Source organism: Pempheris klunzingeri, chromosome 14, assembly GCF_042242105.1.
Source record: "Pempheris klunzingeri isolate RE-2024b chromosome 14, fPemKlu1.hap1, whole genome shotgun sequence".
Taxonomy (NCBI): Eukaryota; Metazoa; Chordata; class Actinopteri; order Acropomatiformes; family Pempheridae; genus Pempheris; species Pempheris klunzingeri.
Window position 1 is genome coordinate 19,170,751 of NC_092025.1, and position 14,303 is coordinate 19,185,053.

Genomic DNA, 14,303 nt, shown 5'->3' on the forward strand with positions numbered 1-14,303 from the left:
ACCTTTAAGAATAAATGATTTTGTATTAATTTAGTCATGATCACTGAGAGGATGGGCTGGTTTGACCAAGACCTGGTGGTGTCATTTTGGCACAAGCCAGACTCCTGTGGGAAATATGGGATTTTATTCAGGCACTGAACTGAACAGCTCTGGTAGAGTGAGAGAGGACAGGCACGGAGCAGAAGAGGTGGTTGTTGAGGAGGAGGACAGCCGACGAATCGCCGGTTATGTCAGGGTTAATGTTTAGCCTGAGGCCGAGCAGCTCATGGCCCTGCCGCCGCCTGCTGAGGCTGGGCAGTCTGCTGCCGCCGCCGCTCTCCAGGAACGAGTCGTCTAAAATGGTGAGTGCTGCAGTGACAGTCGGTGTTTTAGCATTAGCATTCATAAGCATCTTATCCACTCCATGCGAGGCTGGGGTTATGTGCATGTCAGTGTAATCTCATGGGACACACGAGAACTGCACAAACTTGTTGGCTGCGAAATGGCAAGCGGCGATATCTCCCCTGCGTAGCATGAAAAGCACGGACGCCAAACTCAATTCAAAATACTCTGAATTTAATGTCTACACGCATTACTGTAGATTGACCTATGTATGAAGCAGAATATGAATATACCCTTGGATTTCTTCAGAGCAATGCTATAATTCGGCGTAAAGACTTTGTTGTATATAAGCCTCCAGACAATATTAGCTTGAAATTTCGACTTTAAGAGTTCACCCGTGCCCTCTTCTCTCCTTGTGTATTTCGTTATTTGGGACTTCAATTCTGTGAGCATTTGCGATGCTATAAAGTTAAAGATTTCGAGATTGAGTTTGAATGTGTGCATTATTAAGCTGCCGAATTGAACATTGAGTTGTAAAAAGTCAGAAAATTGTTCTATTTTTATTACTGTGAGTGTGAGTTTTACAAATATTAAATCAATGCAGGATTAATAATGAAGTTTGGTGTGATTTTTGAATGCATAATGGAGAATTCCCGCTCAGTAATTATACAGGTAAATATGAATATCACAGTAACATGCATATAACTTTAATGTCTGTGTGGCCACTGCCAGTTTGGTTACTGTTTAGGACACCTTTAGTACTCATTATTGGTGCTGTGCTGCCACCGTGCGGACGCAGCACTGAAAGTGACACCTGAATTTGTAATGAAGCGGATCTCAAACTTTACTTAAAGTCTGTTCTTCCACAGTGGAAGGAAAAGGCTGAATCAGCACGCTTGAACTGAGCTTGCAGGCTGTGTTAGAAGAATCCACCCCTTCCAAAAAAAACCCCTATAATATATGATATAATTTGTTGTTATGAGTACGTATATTGTTCCTGTTCTTATTCTTATTGTTGTAGTTTATTTCTTACTTTTTTACTGTATATAGAGAGACAAGTTTCACCTGAGTCAAATTCCTTGTTTGCTTGTACAAACTTGGCCAAATAAAGTTGATTCTGATTTGATTTGTCAGTTAAAATGTCATTTGTAGAGATGTGATATTAAACAAAGATTATTTCCACAAAAACAACAGTGTGTTCATATTTAGTGCGCCTTATACAGCTCAGCACAGCAGACTGAGAAAAGAGAATAAACACAGAATAATGTCTCTTTCTGATGTATAATGGGGACAAAAACAACAAAAAGATGATATACGCATTTTGAGCTTTGTGTGTGTTTGTCTCCAGTCGTCAGACTCCCACTGGCTCTCCTCTACCGACCGGGATCAGATGGTGATGGAGCTCAGGGCCACAGGCTGGGTGGAGGTGGACAACCGCGATGCCATCTTCAAAGAGCTTCACTTTAAAACCTTTAATCAGGTGTGTGTGTGTGTGTGTGTGTGTGTGTGTGTGTGTGTGTGTGTGTGTGTGTGTGTGTGTGTGTGTGTGTGTGTGTGTGTGTGTGTGTGTCGCTTTATGATGTTAGAAGATTTTTGTAAAATTAGTAAAAGTGTAAAATTTTAGCACTTGTTTTGCTTTAGTTTCGGGTTCAGAGTCAGGTTTAAGGCTAAGATTAAATTTAGAAAAGACTGACCGTTAAATCAATTAGTGCCACAAATAATGATTTGTTTCATTATTGAGTATTTTCTGAATTACTTTGTTATTTGGTTGGTCAATAAAATGTCTATCTCAGTTTCCAAACGCTCAAGGTAACATCAGCCGTCTAAAACCCAAAGACATTCAACTTACAATGATTTAAAACAGCAAATCCTCACATTTAAGGAACTGGAACCAAATGCTTTTTGGCATTTCTGCTTGAAAAATAAATCATTCAATGATTTGATTTTCAAAATAGCTGCTGATTCATTCTGTTGATCGATGAATCGACTAATCGTTTCTGCTGTAAAATCAACACTGTCAGGTCTGTACTGAATGATCAGGAACAGTCAAGTCAGTATGATTTCCTGTTTCCTGTTATACAAACACGTAGCTAAAAGTTTCAGTAAAATAATTTTGCTCCTCAAATTATTGAAACACACACACACACACACACAAATACAGACACAGGCAGTTGACATCTGCCTCTGTCTTTTTAGTTTTTTCATTCCAGACATCTGGTAGAGTCTGGGATGAACCTTTTTTTTTTAGTTTTTGTAGAAATCTGTGGTCTTCGGGGGGCTGTTGTTCGCTTGCTGGAGGTTTGTTTGATGGGGATCAGGGTGCAGACCCCAGACTCACGGCCGTCTCGCTAACCATCGGAAACACACAAATTCATCCGTGTTTATACGCTGATTGGTTGCAGGTGGAGCAGGGCGCAGGTTCCTCTCTGCTTTCAATGGTTTCAATTGGTCTGTGAGTTTTTTTTTTCTTCCTATATGCAAAGAAAAGTACTGCTGACTATTAAAAGGCGGTTTATGATAGAAGCCATCAGTGGGGCTCTGATGCAGCAGTGCATGCTGGAAAATGGAGGAAGTGAAAGAGGACATAAAGTCATGTGATGTTAGGTTGATAATACCAAAGTGATTTTGATGATTTATCTATATGTGGTAAATAATATACATGAAAGACAGATTTATTCTTTGTGTCCCTTCACTGACTAAATAATCTGACTTAGTAAAATTGTGTTCTCATAGTCTTTTCATTACCAATCTGTTTTAATTCAACTGAATTACTCTCTTTCCTCAGACAACGACATGAAACTCATCTCTGCTTTTTCATGTTTGCGAAACATGCCCGACTCCTCAGTACTTCAGTGTTTAACGTTGTCTCAAAATGAGCAGCTGAGCAACAACTTTTCCCAAATAAAATACAGTCCAAACCAAACAAAGTTATGATTCATATCAGGAAATATTTGATCAGAGGCTAACTAAACCAGACGCTGAAGCTAAACAAGCATTCAGTGCCAAATTTTGAAACTCTACAGCTTTTGTTGCTTTATCCTACAAACACGTGTTGGTCAGTTCTCAGCAAGTTGTGGGTTCATATCAGAGCTTTTGACATAATATCTGTGTGCATCCTTTGCATATTGTTATTAACACAATAATTAGCTCGAAGCGCTTTCTAAGCCACCCAAGGACGCTGCACGTGGATTGTTTAAAACAGAAAAAGTGAAAACAGATACAAACAGGAGTAAAATAGCAGTAAAGTAGAACTGACACAGTGTGTGTTTAGTTGGTCTCTTTTTACGACATTCTGCACTTGCGTAAAATTCACCAAAGCTTGTCAAATCATGGAAATGCAGTATAAATTGTATTTCTGGTGAATATTCTAAGCTCAAGATCCACTTACTAGCTTTTTCTGGTGCTTTCAGCTGTATTCTATGGTCATCTGTCCCATTATTGTGACCCTAATTTGGTCCCTTCACATTTGGCCTGTAGTTAAAGCCATGGGATGTGACTGAAAGCCCCAGAAAAAAAAGCTAGTAAATGAACATATCACACATGACGTGTATTTGTACTGTGTTTTTATTGTGAAAAGGATTTCTTTTCGGAGTACATTGGAGTGTTATATGATCTAACATTTAATGTGCTTGTTGTACCAGACAGGTGCGGTTTATCACATCACTGTAGGTCAGATAGAAAAAAATGGACTGTCTCAACAACATCACACTTACATTGACCTACATGCCAGCTAACACCAGCTCTGTTACCTCTGGAGGTAAAAGAAACACTAAAATGTATATGTAAATGTGTTTTGGCACAGTGTTTGGTCGCCAGTCTGCTGCTTTGCCTCAGCATTTGGCGAAGTAAACTGCAACATCTCAAGGCCACTTAGCGGACTTCCTCTAATCCTGTCGTTAGTTGTTTTAGCCCCTAAAATAGTCTGTTTTTACACTTCCCCGTGTTTGAAGTCGAGGGGCGGGCGCTGACCTCCCCCATCTGCTCCTCCCGGCTCTAAAGCCTCTCCTCTTACCCCGACGCGTCAGGATGCATTACGCTGAGACACGCCAGGCAGCCAGTTGGCAGCAATTGGGGTTTCGATCAGAATGATTTCTTTCACAAACAATCAAATTGGTTAAAATGTTTCATCTGGTTCACAAACCACTAACAACCCCATCATTCTTTCTGGTAGATGTGCAGCACTCGTTGCCACCCTCCTTTCCCGTCTCTGTCTCTCTGTCTTTGTCTGTCTCTCATTCCCACTCTGTGCCCCATGTTATTGGTCGAAGGAGCTCATGTTGTTCCAATTTCACATGCTGGCAACTCTCTCTGTCTTTCTTTCTTTCTTTCACTCTTTTATTCTCTCTCAGCCAACCCTCCCCACTTCTCTGATGCATTTTCACAAAAACTCCAGCTCTAGTTTTTCATGGCTGTTCTTAAAGGGGTTCTTAAAGAGAGGAATGAAGATGAGGAGCGACATGCTGGCCGATCTCCATTCGCCACTTATCTCCGAGTGATGGGCTTGAGGAAATCAGATCCCCGAGAGTTTATAATGAGAATAACAAATCCCCTCCCTGTGAGTTGAAACGCTTCCTCTTGTTGTCTGTAGGGGGCGGTAGAGGTGTGTCAATGACTGTGTGTCCACAGTGGCAGTTTGTTGGAGTGGAGCTGAATACATGAGGCACAGAGCCACTCATGCAAATTAACTTAAAAAAAAAAGAGGATGACAGCTGGATTTGCTTCTCCAAGTTTATTTTTGTTTGATTACAGCAAGTGGAAAGTGTTATGATGCTGTTGTGAGCAGCTCAGGAATTTATCTGCGGCATGCGGGTAAACTGTGCGTTGTGAATGGCAGTAGTATGAGAGTTATTTTCCTCATTAAGTCCGGTGATATTTAATCAGGTTTGAGGGGTAAAATCCTCCTTCTGGAGTCGCTTTGGTCAGTGAGAATCCCTGCAATCATATGTGGAAATATCTGTTTGTGTGTGTGTCTTTAATATTGTACATTTTGGTTAGAATTGTGCTTGTTTTTAAGTTGCGGTCACTGATATTGTTTACGCATCAAGCTTTATGTTATGTATGTTTACAGCTGACCATCTGCTTCACATTTCAGTGGATGAAGTGGAAACATTCATGCGACACTGAAATGGGTGAAAAGTGAAAAGGGTAACCATAAGATGCAGTTAGTGTGTGTGTGTGTGTGTGTGTAGGGGGGGTGAGCTGTGCATGCTCAACTGTTGTGTTGTGTTAGCTGAAGTTGACAACGATGGCATCCATCTTTCCCCACAAATATTCAGTCTTGCAGTGATGAGAAAAAAAATCACTCACAAGCTGCATTTAGGATGGAATACATGGCTGGTTATTGTCTCGAGTCTCTCCTGCGAAGTGAACAAGCCCCTCCTTACTTAAGAGAGAAGTGTTTAGTCAGGTAAATGTCTGTGTGTGGAGTGCAGGCTTTGAATATTTGAGTGTTATTCAACAATCACTTTGGATTATGGGAAATCTCGACATTTTGAAGACTAAATTATTGATTAATTGACCAATTAAATAACATTATCCTGCAGATAATAAAACTATAGCTTTAGCTTTATCTAGGGTGCTAATTTAGGAATAACAGAGCGAATCATCAGCCGAATGGTTGAGTTTAAATGTGCAGCAGCTACAGCTACTATGCAGTTATAATGGCTACCAAAGCGTTAGTAATGAGCAATGGTGACTTCAAGTCAAATCAGCATTCATTAGAGGTATTTGGAGTGGAGGGGGTGTAAGGACTCACAGGATACGTTGCTGTATTAACCAATATGATACAATAGACTACATCCTTAGTAAATATTTGGATCACTCACTCAGTGGTATCTTCCTAGTGGGGGCTATATTGCTGCATAATGTTCACCTGACCTGCCAGTGACTTCTGTACATGTCCATACATAAGATGCAAAGATGTATATCAACAGATCAGTTTGAAAGGGTCAGCAGTCAGGCATCCAAATAATTCATGGAGCGGGAAGTGAGTTAGTTGGCCACATCCAGCCTCAAAATGAGCTCATAAATGTCACAGACTGATGCAGTAAAACTCCACAGAGCTGCTTTAGAAGCTGATTTGAGGTCCTATTAGGAAGCTTTTCTGTGTCAAAATGCTTTCTGAAATAAATAAATGAAACAGCAAGTGATACTTTTACAATTCACAGCATTTACAGTCATATTTGTCCAAAAAAAGAATGCAACAAAAACGTAAAAGAATATGACACAAAGTTGAGACAAACAACACACCAAAGTTGAGGTTCACCACAGACTAAAACCGCATTACAAGCACAGGAAAAAGCTGCAGCGTCCACACGGCTTCTGGACTTAAGTTCCAATTTTGAGACTGAGGAGAGCGCCGCTGTGTTCCCGACAGCTCCCTCCGCTCCCTCCGCTCCGCTCTCTGAGGCTGATCCCCCCTTTTTATATTCAGTCAGGGGCTCCCTCTCCACCAAATCTCCTTCAAGCCTCTGCCTCTCGTTGCGGGCCTTGCTCTGCTCGTGTTGAATAAGTTGTCCTACAACTAAAACTGAGCCCCTGGGTAAACCAAACTCTGAGCCATCCCCCTCCTGCTTCACACACACACACACACACACACACACATAACCCCGTCTCTCACAGTATGCATGCACAAGGGATTACACTGATGAATGATTATGCCACGGTCTTGATATCAGCTCGTTGTGCTCCCAACCTATGAAGTTCTCCTCTGACATACAAACAATATACCAAATTAATAATTCATCTGTGTTTTCTTTGCACTGTTGTTCACATTTATCACATTAATCAGTTATCAAGTAAAAATTATTTGCATTTGTTGGTTGCAGCATGGCTTTATTTGTATTTTTTTTATGAATACTTTTAAATACGGTTCCATTACTAATTCATAAATGAATGGATACATTTGCCAGTATTGGAAATAATTAGCCGTAATTCATTTAATTAAATATGTACATTTGGTTCCCGGTGTGTCCCAGAGTTTCTTAATATGGAATGGATGCGGTGGGTGAACTTGTTTTTAAAGAGCCGCTAACCCTCAAAGAATTTTGTCAGTGGACAGTTATGGTTTGTAAATAAACTGTCTCAGCAGCTCTTCCACTCTGACAAAAATACAGTTCTGGAAACACAGAAAAGTGGTCATTTTCTGGCATGAGAATGTGCAAAATTGTCTAAAATGTTTAAGGTACTTTCAAAAATAAGTCCATCAGCCTTTAAATCTCCATATCTAAACCCTAGTATTGACACTCCCATGTATACATAATCACCCTACACAAGCGCTCACACCGTATCCCTTACTCAGCGTGAGAGGCTGGTTAATCGGCTCAGCGGTGTTCAGTTCCCACCTCTGCTCCAAAATGGAACTTTCCCTGGGAACTGGAGGCGTCGCGCATTCATCTCATCTTGTGAAAATGGCTCAGGGGAAACCGTGAGGTGTGGCGCCCAAGCGGAGGTGGTTAGATAATCTGGCTATCAGTCCTTGGGTAAGATAAGATGGCCCTGACGTCTGCCGTCTTTTGACGAGCCCAATGTCTTTTTAAGCCCTTGCTGGTAACCCTGCAGTTAATGAGGGGGTTTGCATAATATGGCCTTAACGCCATCATTGAGCATTACATGATACTCTTTACATAGACAGGAGTCGACCTGCATGAACATTTGTTACACAGGATATTAGTCACTTAATGGGTGTTCGCAGCCGGCATCACCTTTTGTCAGAGTATCAAATTGAAGTTTTTCTATGCGTTTCTCAGCTTTAAGCGCGTTAATGTGAGATGTTAGACATGCCCAGCAGAGCTCTCTCCACTACATGAAAGAATTCCAGGGCTTGGCACCTTTGCTTCATAATTATTCAATGTTTTGCTTTAAGTTACATGTCAACTTAGCAGGCAGCCTTGTCCAGCCAGCTGGAAGCTTGTGAAGAGCTGAAATGAGACATAAGAGGTGTGGTCGTCATCATCATCATCATCATCACCACCACCGTGCAATTCACAGCGTTCTTGCCTTTCACTGCGGACGAGCAAAGGTTTTCCAGGGGACTGACGCTGACGCGGGTGATGATGGGGCTCGCAGGGTAATCATCGGGTAGTCATGGTGGTGTGTAATGGAGGAGAGCGGCTTGTCTTCATGTGTGTGTCGGCACATACTTGTGTGTATGCTGAGGAGGTTTGCATATGTGCATTCGTACATGCATCAGTGTACATGTGTGTGTCTGTCAGAGACTAGTAAGGGTAGGCACAATCTGCATGCACTTAGTCCTGGCAAGACAGAGCAGGCGTTTCTAAGCCCCTGGACCGCGCGGCGGTGGAAAACCGATCTGTAAATAACAGACACATGTGTTTGAAACTGAGTCCTGTATTCCAGCCCACGGCCGCAATGAGACAGAGAACACCACTCCGCTCCACGTCAAATTGTCTCATCCAGTGTTGTATGACAATCATGCCGTAATAGCACCCAATCGGCTCCTCAAAAGCGAGTACATGGGGAAAGGGGCATAGCGGGGGTCTGCCGTCGGGTGTTTCTGATTATTTGAGATGGGGGCCTGTGTAATGTCATGTCAAATTATCTGACTCTGACAGCTACAGCTTGTTTGGCCAGTTGGAGAGAACGGCTGGCTGGCTGGCTGAATGGGCGGATAGCCGACTGGCTGGCTGACCTGTCGGCTCGAGAAGTGTGGCCCGCACAATACAAATGGGGTAAACAAAGCACTTTGAGAGGGAGAGTCCTTGACCTCTGTTGACTTAAGACCTCAGCTGGGAGTTGAGGGTTGGTTTTATTTTCTTGTTTTGCCCAAGTGGAGAGCGTTGAGTTGACCTGCAGGTGACAGACAAGCACAGGACTGCCACTTCTTCAGTATTGTGTCCTGCTACTCTCCTTACTGCCCCCGAGGGACCACCACCCGAGAGAGAAGAAGGCCGATGTAGGGCATGACTTTTCAGGCCTTTTCAGGATTTCAGGATTTTTTGGACATTTGACCCCATTCATTTGTAGTGAGAGATTACCGCTTTTACTTGCTTTTTCTCTCCCCACTTTTCCTGGGACGTGAAGAGGGTTCATGTTGCATATAGGCTGAACTTGTCATCTTCTGTTTCACATTCCGCTTTCCTCCATCCATTTTGCTATGTGGTTCCTATGCACATCAATGAGGTCCAAATGGGGACATGTAATTTTTCAGTAAAAGCAGTGTGGCATATTGTACAGCACTTTGAAGTTTGGATAATGAGTGTAAGCTCTGGTTGGGGTTGCTTCACTGTCAATTCTATTGATTCAAAGCGCAAAAAAAAAACACACTTATATGGATACTAATACAGCATTTGTTCTTAATCATCAATTTCATCACGCCATGAGCTTGCTTTGGAAGAAAAATATACTTCATGAATTAAAACTGAATTGAAGTGACCGATTATTGGTCAAGACTGCAGGTTCCTTCCTCTGCCAAGTCTGGAAATCTGTGGAAATGTTATCATACAGATGTGACTGCAGATGTTTGCAGTTGCAGACCTGTTGTAATATCATGGGGGTTATTGTGATAATGTAGCTGTGAAATGGTGTGACCCACTTGGCCGACATTTAGTGTTAAAAAGTATCCTCCCTGCATTAAAGAGGGAAGTATATCCATTATTCATGCATGCCGATCAAGGCCAGGAGCCTGAAAACAGTTTGTTTCAGTCAGATTTACAGTTGTTACTTATCAGCCAACATATATGTTTGGCCAATGAGGACTGCCTTGAAATGCCAAGGGATGTGTTTTTGTTCCATAACAGAGTCCAGGCTGGAAAGTGAGTTTTTTTTTTTTTTAAGGAACATGGTGTTTTGAAATGGGACAATGTGCAGGAACCCTTAAGTGTTCACACAGAATCCTTTTAGCTGTCACTCAATGTTCCTCAGCAGATTAGCCGGAGCTCGGCCCTCAGAGAGAGTGGACATGTTTGGACAACACCTGACATGACAGGCTGCTTAACCATCTCCATTAGAGCCAATGAGAACTGAGAAAAAGCAGACCGCCTCGCTCTCCAAATTGGTGCCAGTGGGGTCAAGTTGCAGGAATATGCCAATTACTTAAATTGATCAGGAGACGGTTTCCTTGATAACCAATTTGATCAAGCTGCCGATCGTGTTACACCCGTCGCGCTGCACGGGGAATGAACAGGACGTCTCAGAAATTGGTAACAACGCACTAAAAAGGCTTAACGCAATTTCTTCTGCGAGAGTAATTCTGTTTCGTCATGTCAGGTGGTGGATGGGGCCGCAGCCATGGCCTGTAAACAATGGCGTTTCAGTTGATTTAATTAGGCAGGGAGGAAGTATTTAGAGGCTTAATTGAGATTGCAGTGGGAAATTGCTCTGAAATAGGTCTACCTGATTTTTTTTTTTTTCCTCTCCTCACAGTGAGCATGACGAGGGATTTCACTCTCCTCTTTGTAGATAATTAGAATAACCGTAATCACTCCCTGGATGGCCTGTGATTGGAGAGAGCCACATGCCCAACTTGAAATATGAAGAGTGTGCATGTTTCTGAGTGTGTGCCTGCACGCTGTCTGCTGTGGGTGTGGAAGTATGCACATACATGCCTTCATAAGGGGTTTCTACAGGCCTCTGCCTCTCTGTGCCTCGGATGGCAGCATTGCTCCTTTGGCTTTATGTGTGTGCTGCTACATGTTTCACTTTTTTTTTCTCCTTACATCTTCAATAATTGATCCAGAGGATTAATCGGCAGCTGTTTTGATAAAAAAAAAAATCTGGAGTCATTTTTTTAAATGTGATGATACATATGAACTATATACGCTCTGGAGCTGAGCAACTCGTCTCTCCTTTCCCTCTTACCGCCCAGCATTGACACAAGTGCAATTATTCTTTAAATTGAACGATTTCTCCGATTGAAATATTCAGTGTTCATTAATGTACTTGTCCACAACTATTACTCTTCCTGCTGGCATGCTTAAGTGGCAGCTGCAGTATAAACTGATTATGTTTGACATAATCTCACAGCCTGCTCACACTGTAATGAATCAACCCATAAAGATAGATAAAAATGCCAAATAGGGTCAGGTCAGGTTTAGAGATGGATGTTTTTGTGCTACAAGATTTTGCAGTATAGCTAAAAAATGTTCTTTTTTTTCTACTCTACAATATTAAAGTGTATGAAATGTGAAAAAATGAAGAATAGTTTGCAGGCAACATGTTGCCAGTATATTAGGGCCCAAAGTAATGCAACCTAAAGCAACATCCCTATAATAAATCCTACCTTTATGGGGGGTTATAACATCTAGTTTTTGTCTAAACTATTATATAAAAGTTTTTTTTTTGTTTTTACCAACCCATTTATGCCAAAAAGTGACACAAAGAATTACATTAAGAAACTTTTTTTTATTGTAATAGCTGTGTAGTTTTTCTAGAGAAATTCACTTCCTGAATTGGTTTTGATTGACGTTGATTTTTTTTCTTTCCAAACAGGCTTTTGGCTTCATGTCACGGGTGGCTCTGCAGGCAGAGAAGATGAACCATCACCCAGAATGGTTCAATGTTTATAATAAGGTAATAACTTTCTCTACATTATGGCCCAAATCACAATTTGTAATAGTGATTGAGGAGTCACTTTCAGTGCAGCATTTGTTCCGTATCCATTACAGAAATCGCGGCTTGTAGAATCAAACACTGTTATCATGGCTATGTGTTTGAGTTAGTGCCATATTTACAAGGCCACGGTTGGTTTATAACAAATTGCAGAGACACCGAGATCAATCAACCCTGGATAAAGTCAGATTTTTTCATGTCAAACAATCCTCGCTGGTTCTGGAGTGCTCTCCACTGAAAGCCTGAAACACACTCCGCTAGTTAGAATGACAAAAAAAACGCAGTAGCTTCACACTGTAATCCCATCGTTTTTCTTGTGAAAAGCTCTGCAAATATCTCCAGCTCCCCTCCACGAAACCCCCACAGCCCCAACGCTCACGCACACTCTCACTTTCTCTGCCTCAGAAATAAAGTAGTGGTTGATATGACAAACCCAGTCCCTGAAAATCTCTCGGCATTAAGCTGTAGCCACTGAGTTACTGTGTGGCAGACCAGGGCCGCTCTGACAGGAATGCTGCTCCTAATCCACTCTTTATTAAAGTGGCTGTAGAATGGTGCTACAGGTCTCTGGGCCCCCACAGCACTTTCCACCAGACACTTACACATAAATCCCACTCTAACTGAGGTTCAGCTTCGACAAATAGATGATGTATACTGAGCTACTGGTAATATTCTGTTAATATTCGTTCATGCTCTATTCTGTTTTTTTGGCTCGCTATGATAAATTGTGAGTTGCAAAAAGTTTTTCCTGCCCAGAGCAGCACGCCAGGGAGTAACCTCATTGGCTGAGTCAAACCTCAGTGGGTGGAGCCCAGAATATGAAGTTCAAGTACACTTGAATGCATCCTGCTGGACGTAGAGTTGGATGTTCCCTGAATTTAACACAGTTCCTCCCAAACAACAGGAAAATATCTCTTTCCTTCCAAAAATGTCTGTGCATAGTTTACAAAAAGTAATCTAAAGCTCACTAAACAGAGACCTAATAACAACAATTTATGGCTTTATGGGGAGCAGTGTGTCAAAACCACTTTTTGGCAAAAAAGAATACAGAAAAGTACCTAGAAACCACTTCTTCATTATAATCAGCTTCACCTCTTTTTTTACCTATATCCGATATCTTTCTTTGCTGTCTACATTTGACAATAAATAATCTGACAAACTTTCTGTCCAAAGTTAAAAACCCAACAGCTCTAAAGCTCAATAAACAGAAACTAACTATTTTTTGGCAACAACAGCCGGACATAGTGCCTGCAAGCAGTTTCCTCAAGTCTTGTCATCGCAGTGAAGTCACACAGAGGCCAAACCATAACCTGTGTTCGCCGGCTTAAACTGGCAACCCGCACCATACCTGGAGACGCTGGAGATAAACTGTTAGTGGTCAAAAAATACCTCCAACACCCAACCCCCCCGTAATACTGAGCTCCTGTAGTGACTCTGAAAAGTTTGTATCTTTTTGGTGAACAGCAACTGTAGTCAGAAGTTACAAGTGACGTCCAAAAAAAAAACTTCTTCAGCATAATCTTCTTCTCCTATATTGATTCACATGCGGTTCACCTTTTAAATGTAATGATTTTGACCAGATATGCTTCTTTGCTGTCTAAATGTGATGTGAAATAAATAATATGCATTGAATATTGCAAATAATGTGTTTGTGTCCTCACAGGTCCAGATTACACTGACTACACATGACTGTGGGGGACTGTCAAAACGGGACATCAAAATGGCCAAGTTTATTGACAAAATTGCACTTTCAATGTAATGTTTTTGTCTTTAATCAGTTTATTTTGCTTGCTTTCAGTCTAAACTCTGCTCTTTTAGTCCCAGAGAAAATAGATTTTCTGTCTCCAGTTGATCCATAGATATCTGGGTTTGTTTCAGATAAAATTGACAGAGAAAAATATTCCATTTTGATAAGACTTGTAAGAATAAAACTTTGATTTTGTAAAACAGTGTTGTCCTTGTAATGTATTTATTATATGTAGCCCTGCACTGACTCTTTAATGAAATAAGATTTCTCAGTTTTTGAAGAAAACAGCTCTGTGATTTAGGTTCAGGATTCCACCACTGACGGATTCTGGCAGATTTGAGTTCATTGTGTGTGTGGCTGTGTGGGTTTCTTATTTTCAGCAGGATTTATTTTCACACACAAAAGAGTGTAATTGCTCTGCAGCACTCTGTCCTGTACTTGCCAATGATCCAGAGGATGCTTTGTCAGTCCTCCACCAGACCACATGTTCTCATTTTGGCTCTGGAGACTGGAGCAAAATGAGGGTCAAAGTCAGTAGGAAGGGCATTTAGTTGATTTACGGTTTGGTAAGGGACGAGTCAGATTGGTCTGCTGTGTTTTCCTGACTGGAACACCATCAGGAGAAGCTCAGCGAAGAGAAAGAAGTGTAATAAAAGCCAAATCAGTA

At 41.5% G+C, this 14,303-nt stretch overlaps 1 protein-coding gene across 1 annotated transcript; it reads left to right on the top strand.

The window, feature by feature from the left end:
- Positions 1-151: 151 nt before the first annotated feature.
- LOC139213276 (pterin-4-alpha-carbinolamine dehydratase 2-like) lies at positions 152-13,749 on the top strand. The gene is made up of 4 exons (XM_070843936.1): positions 152-341; positions 1,670-1,801; positions 11,770-11,850; positions 13,553-13,749. Exons 1-4 carry the CDS (start codon positions 228-230, stop codon positions 13,646-13,648), a joined length of 423 nt encoding a protein of 140 aa, XP_070700037.1. The 5' UTR covers positions 152-227; the 3' UTR covers positions 13,649-13,749.
- Positions 13,750-14,303: the final 554 nt, after the last annotated feature.

Bases quoted from the DNA above. Each gene is read 5' to 3' on its own strand.
- LOC139213276 (XM_070843936.1), top strand. From the start codon at position 228: ATGTCAGGGTTAATGTTTAGCCTGAGGCCGAGCAGCTCATGGCCCTGC. The intron at 1,802-11,769 runs GTGTGTGTGTGT...CTTTCCAAACAG, and splicing joins ACTTTAAAACCTTTAATCAG to GCTTTTGGCTTCATGTCACG. The intron at 11,851-13,552 runs GTAATAACTTTC...GTGTCCTCACAG, and splicing joins GGTTCAATGTTTATAATAAG to GTCCAGATTACACTGACTAC.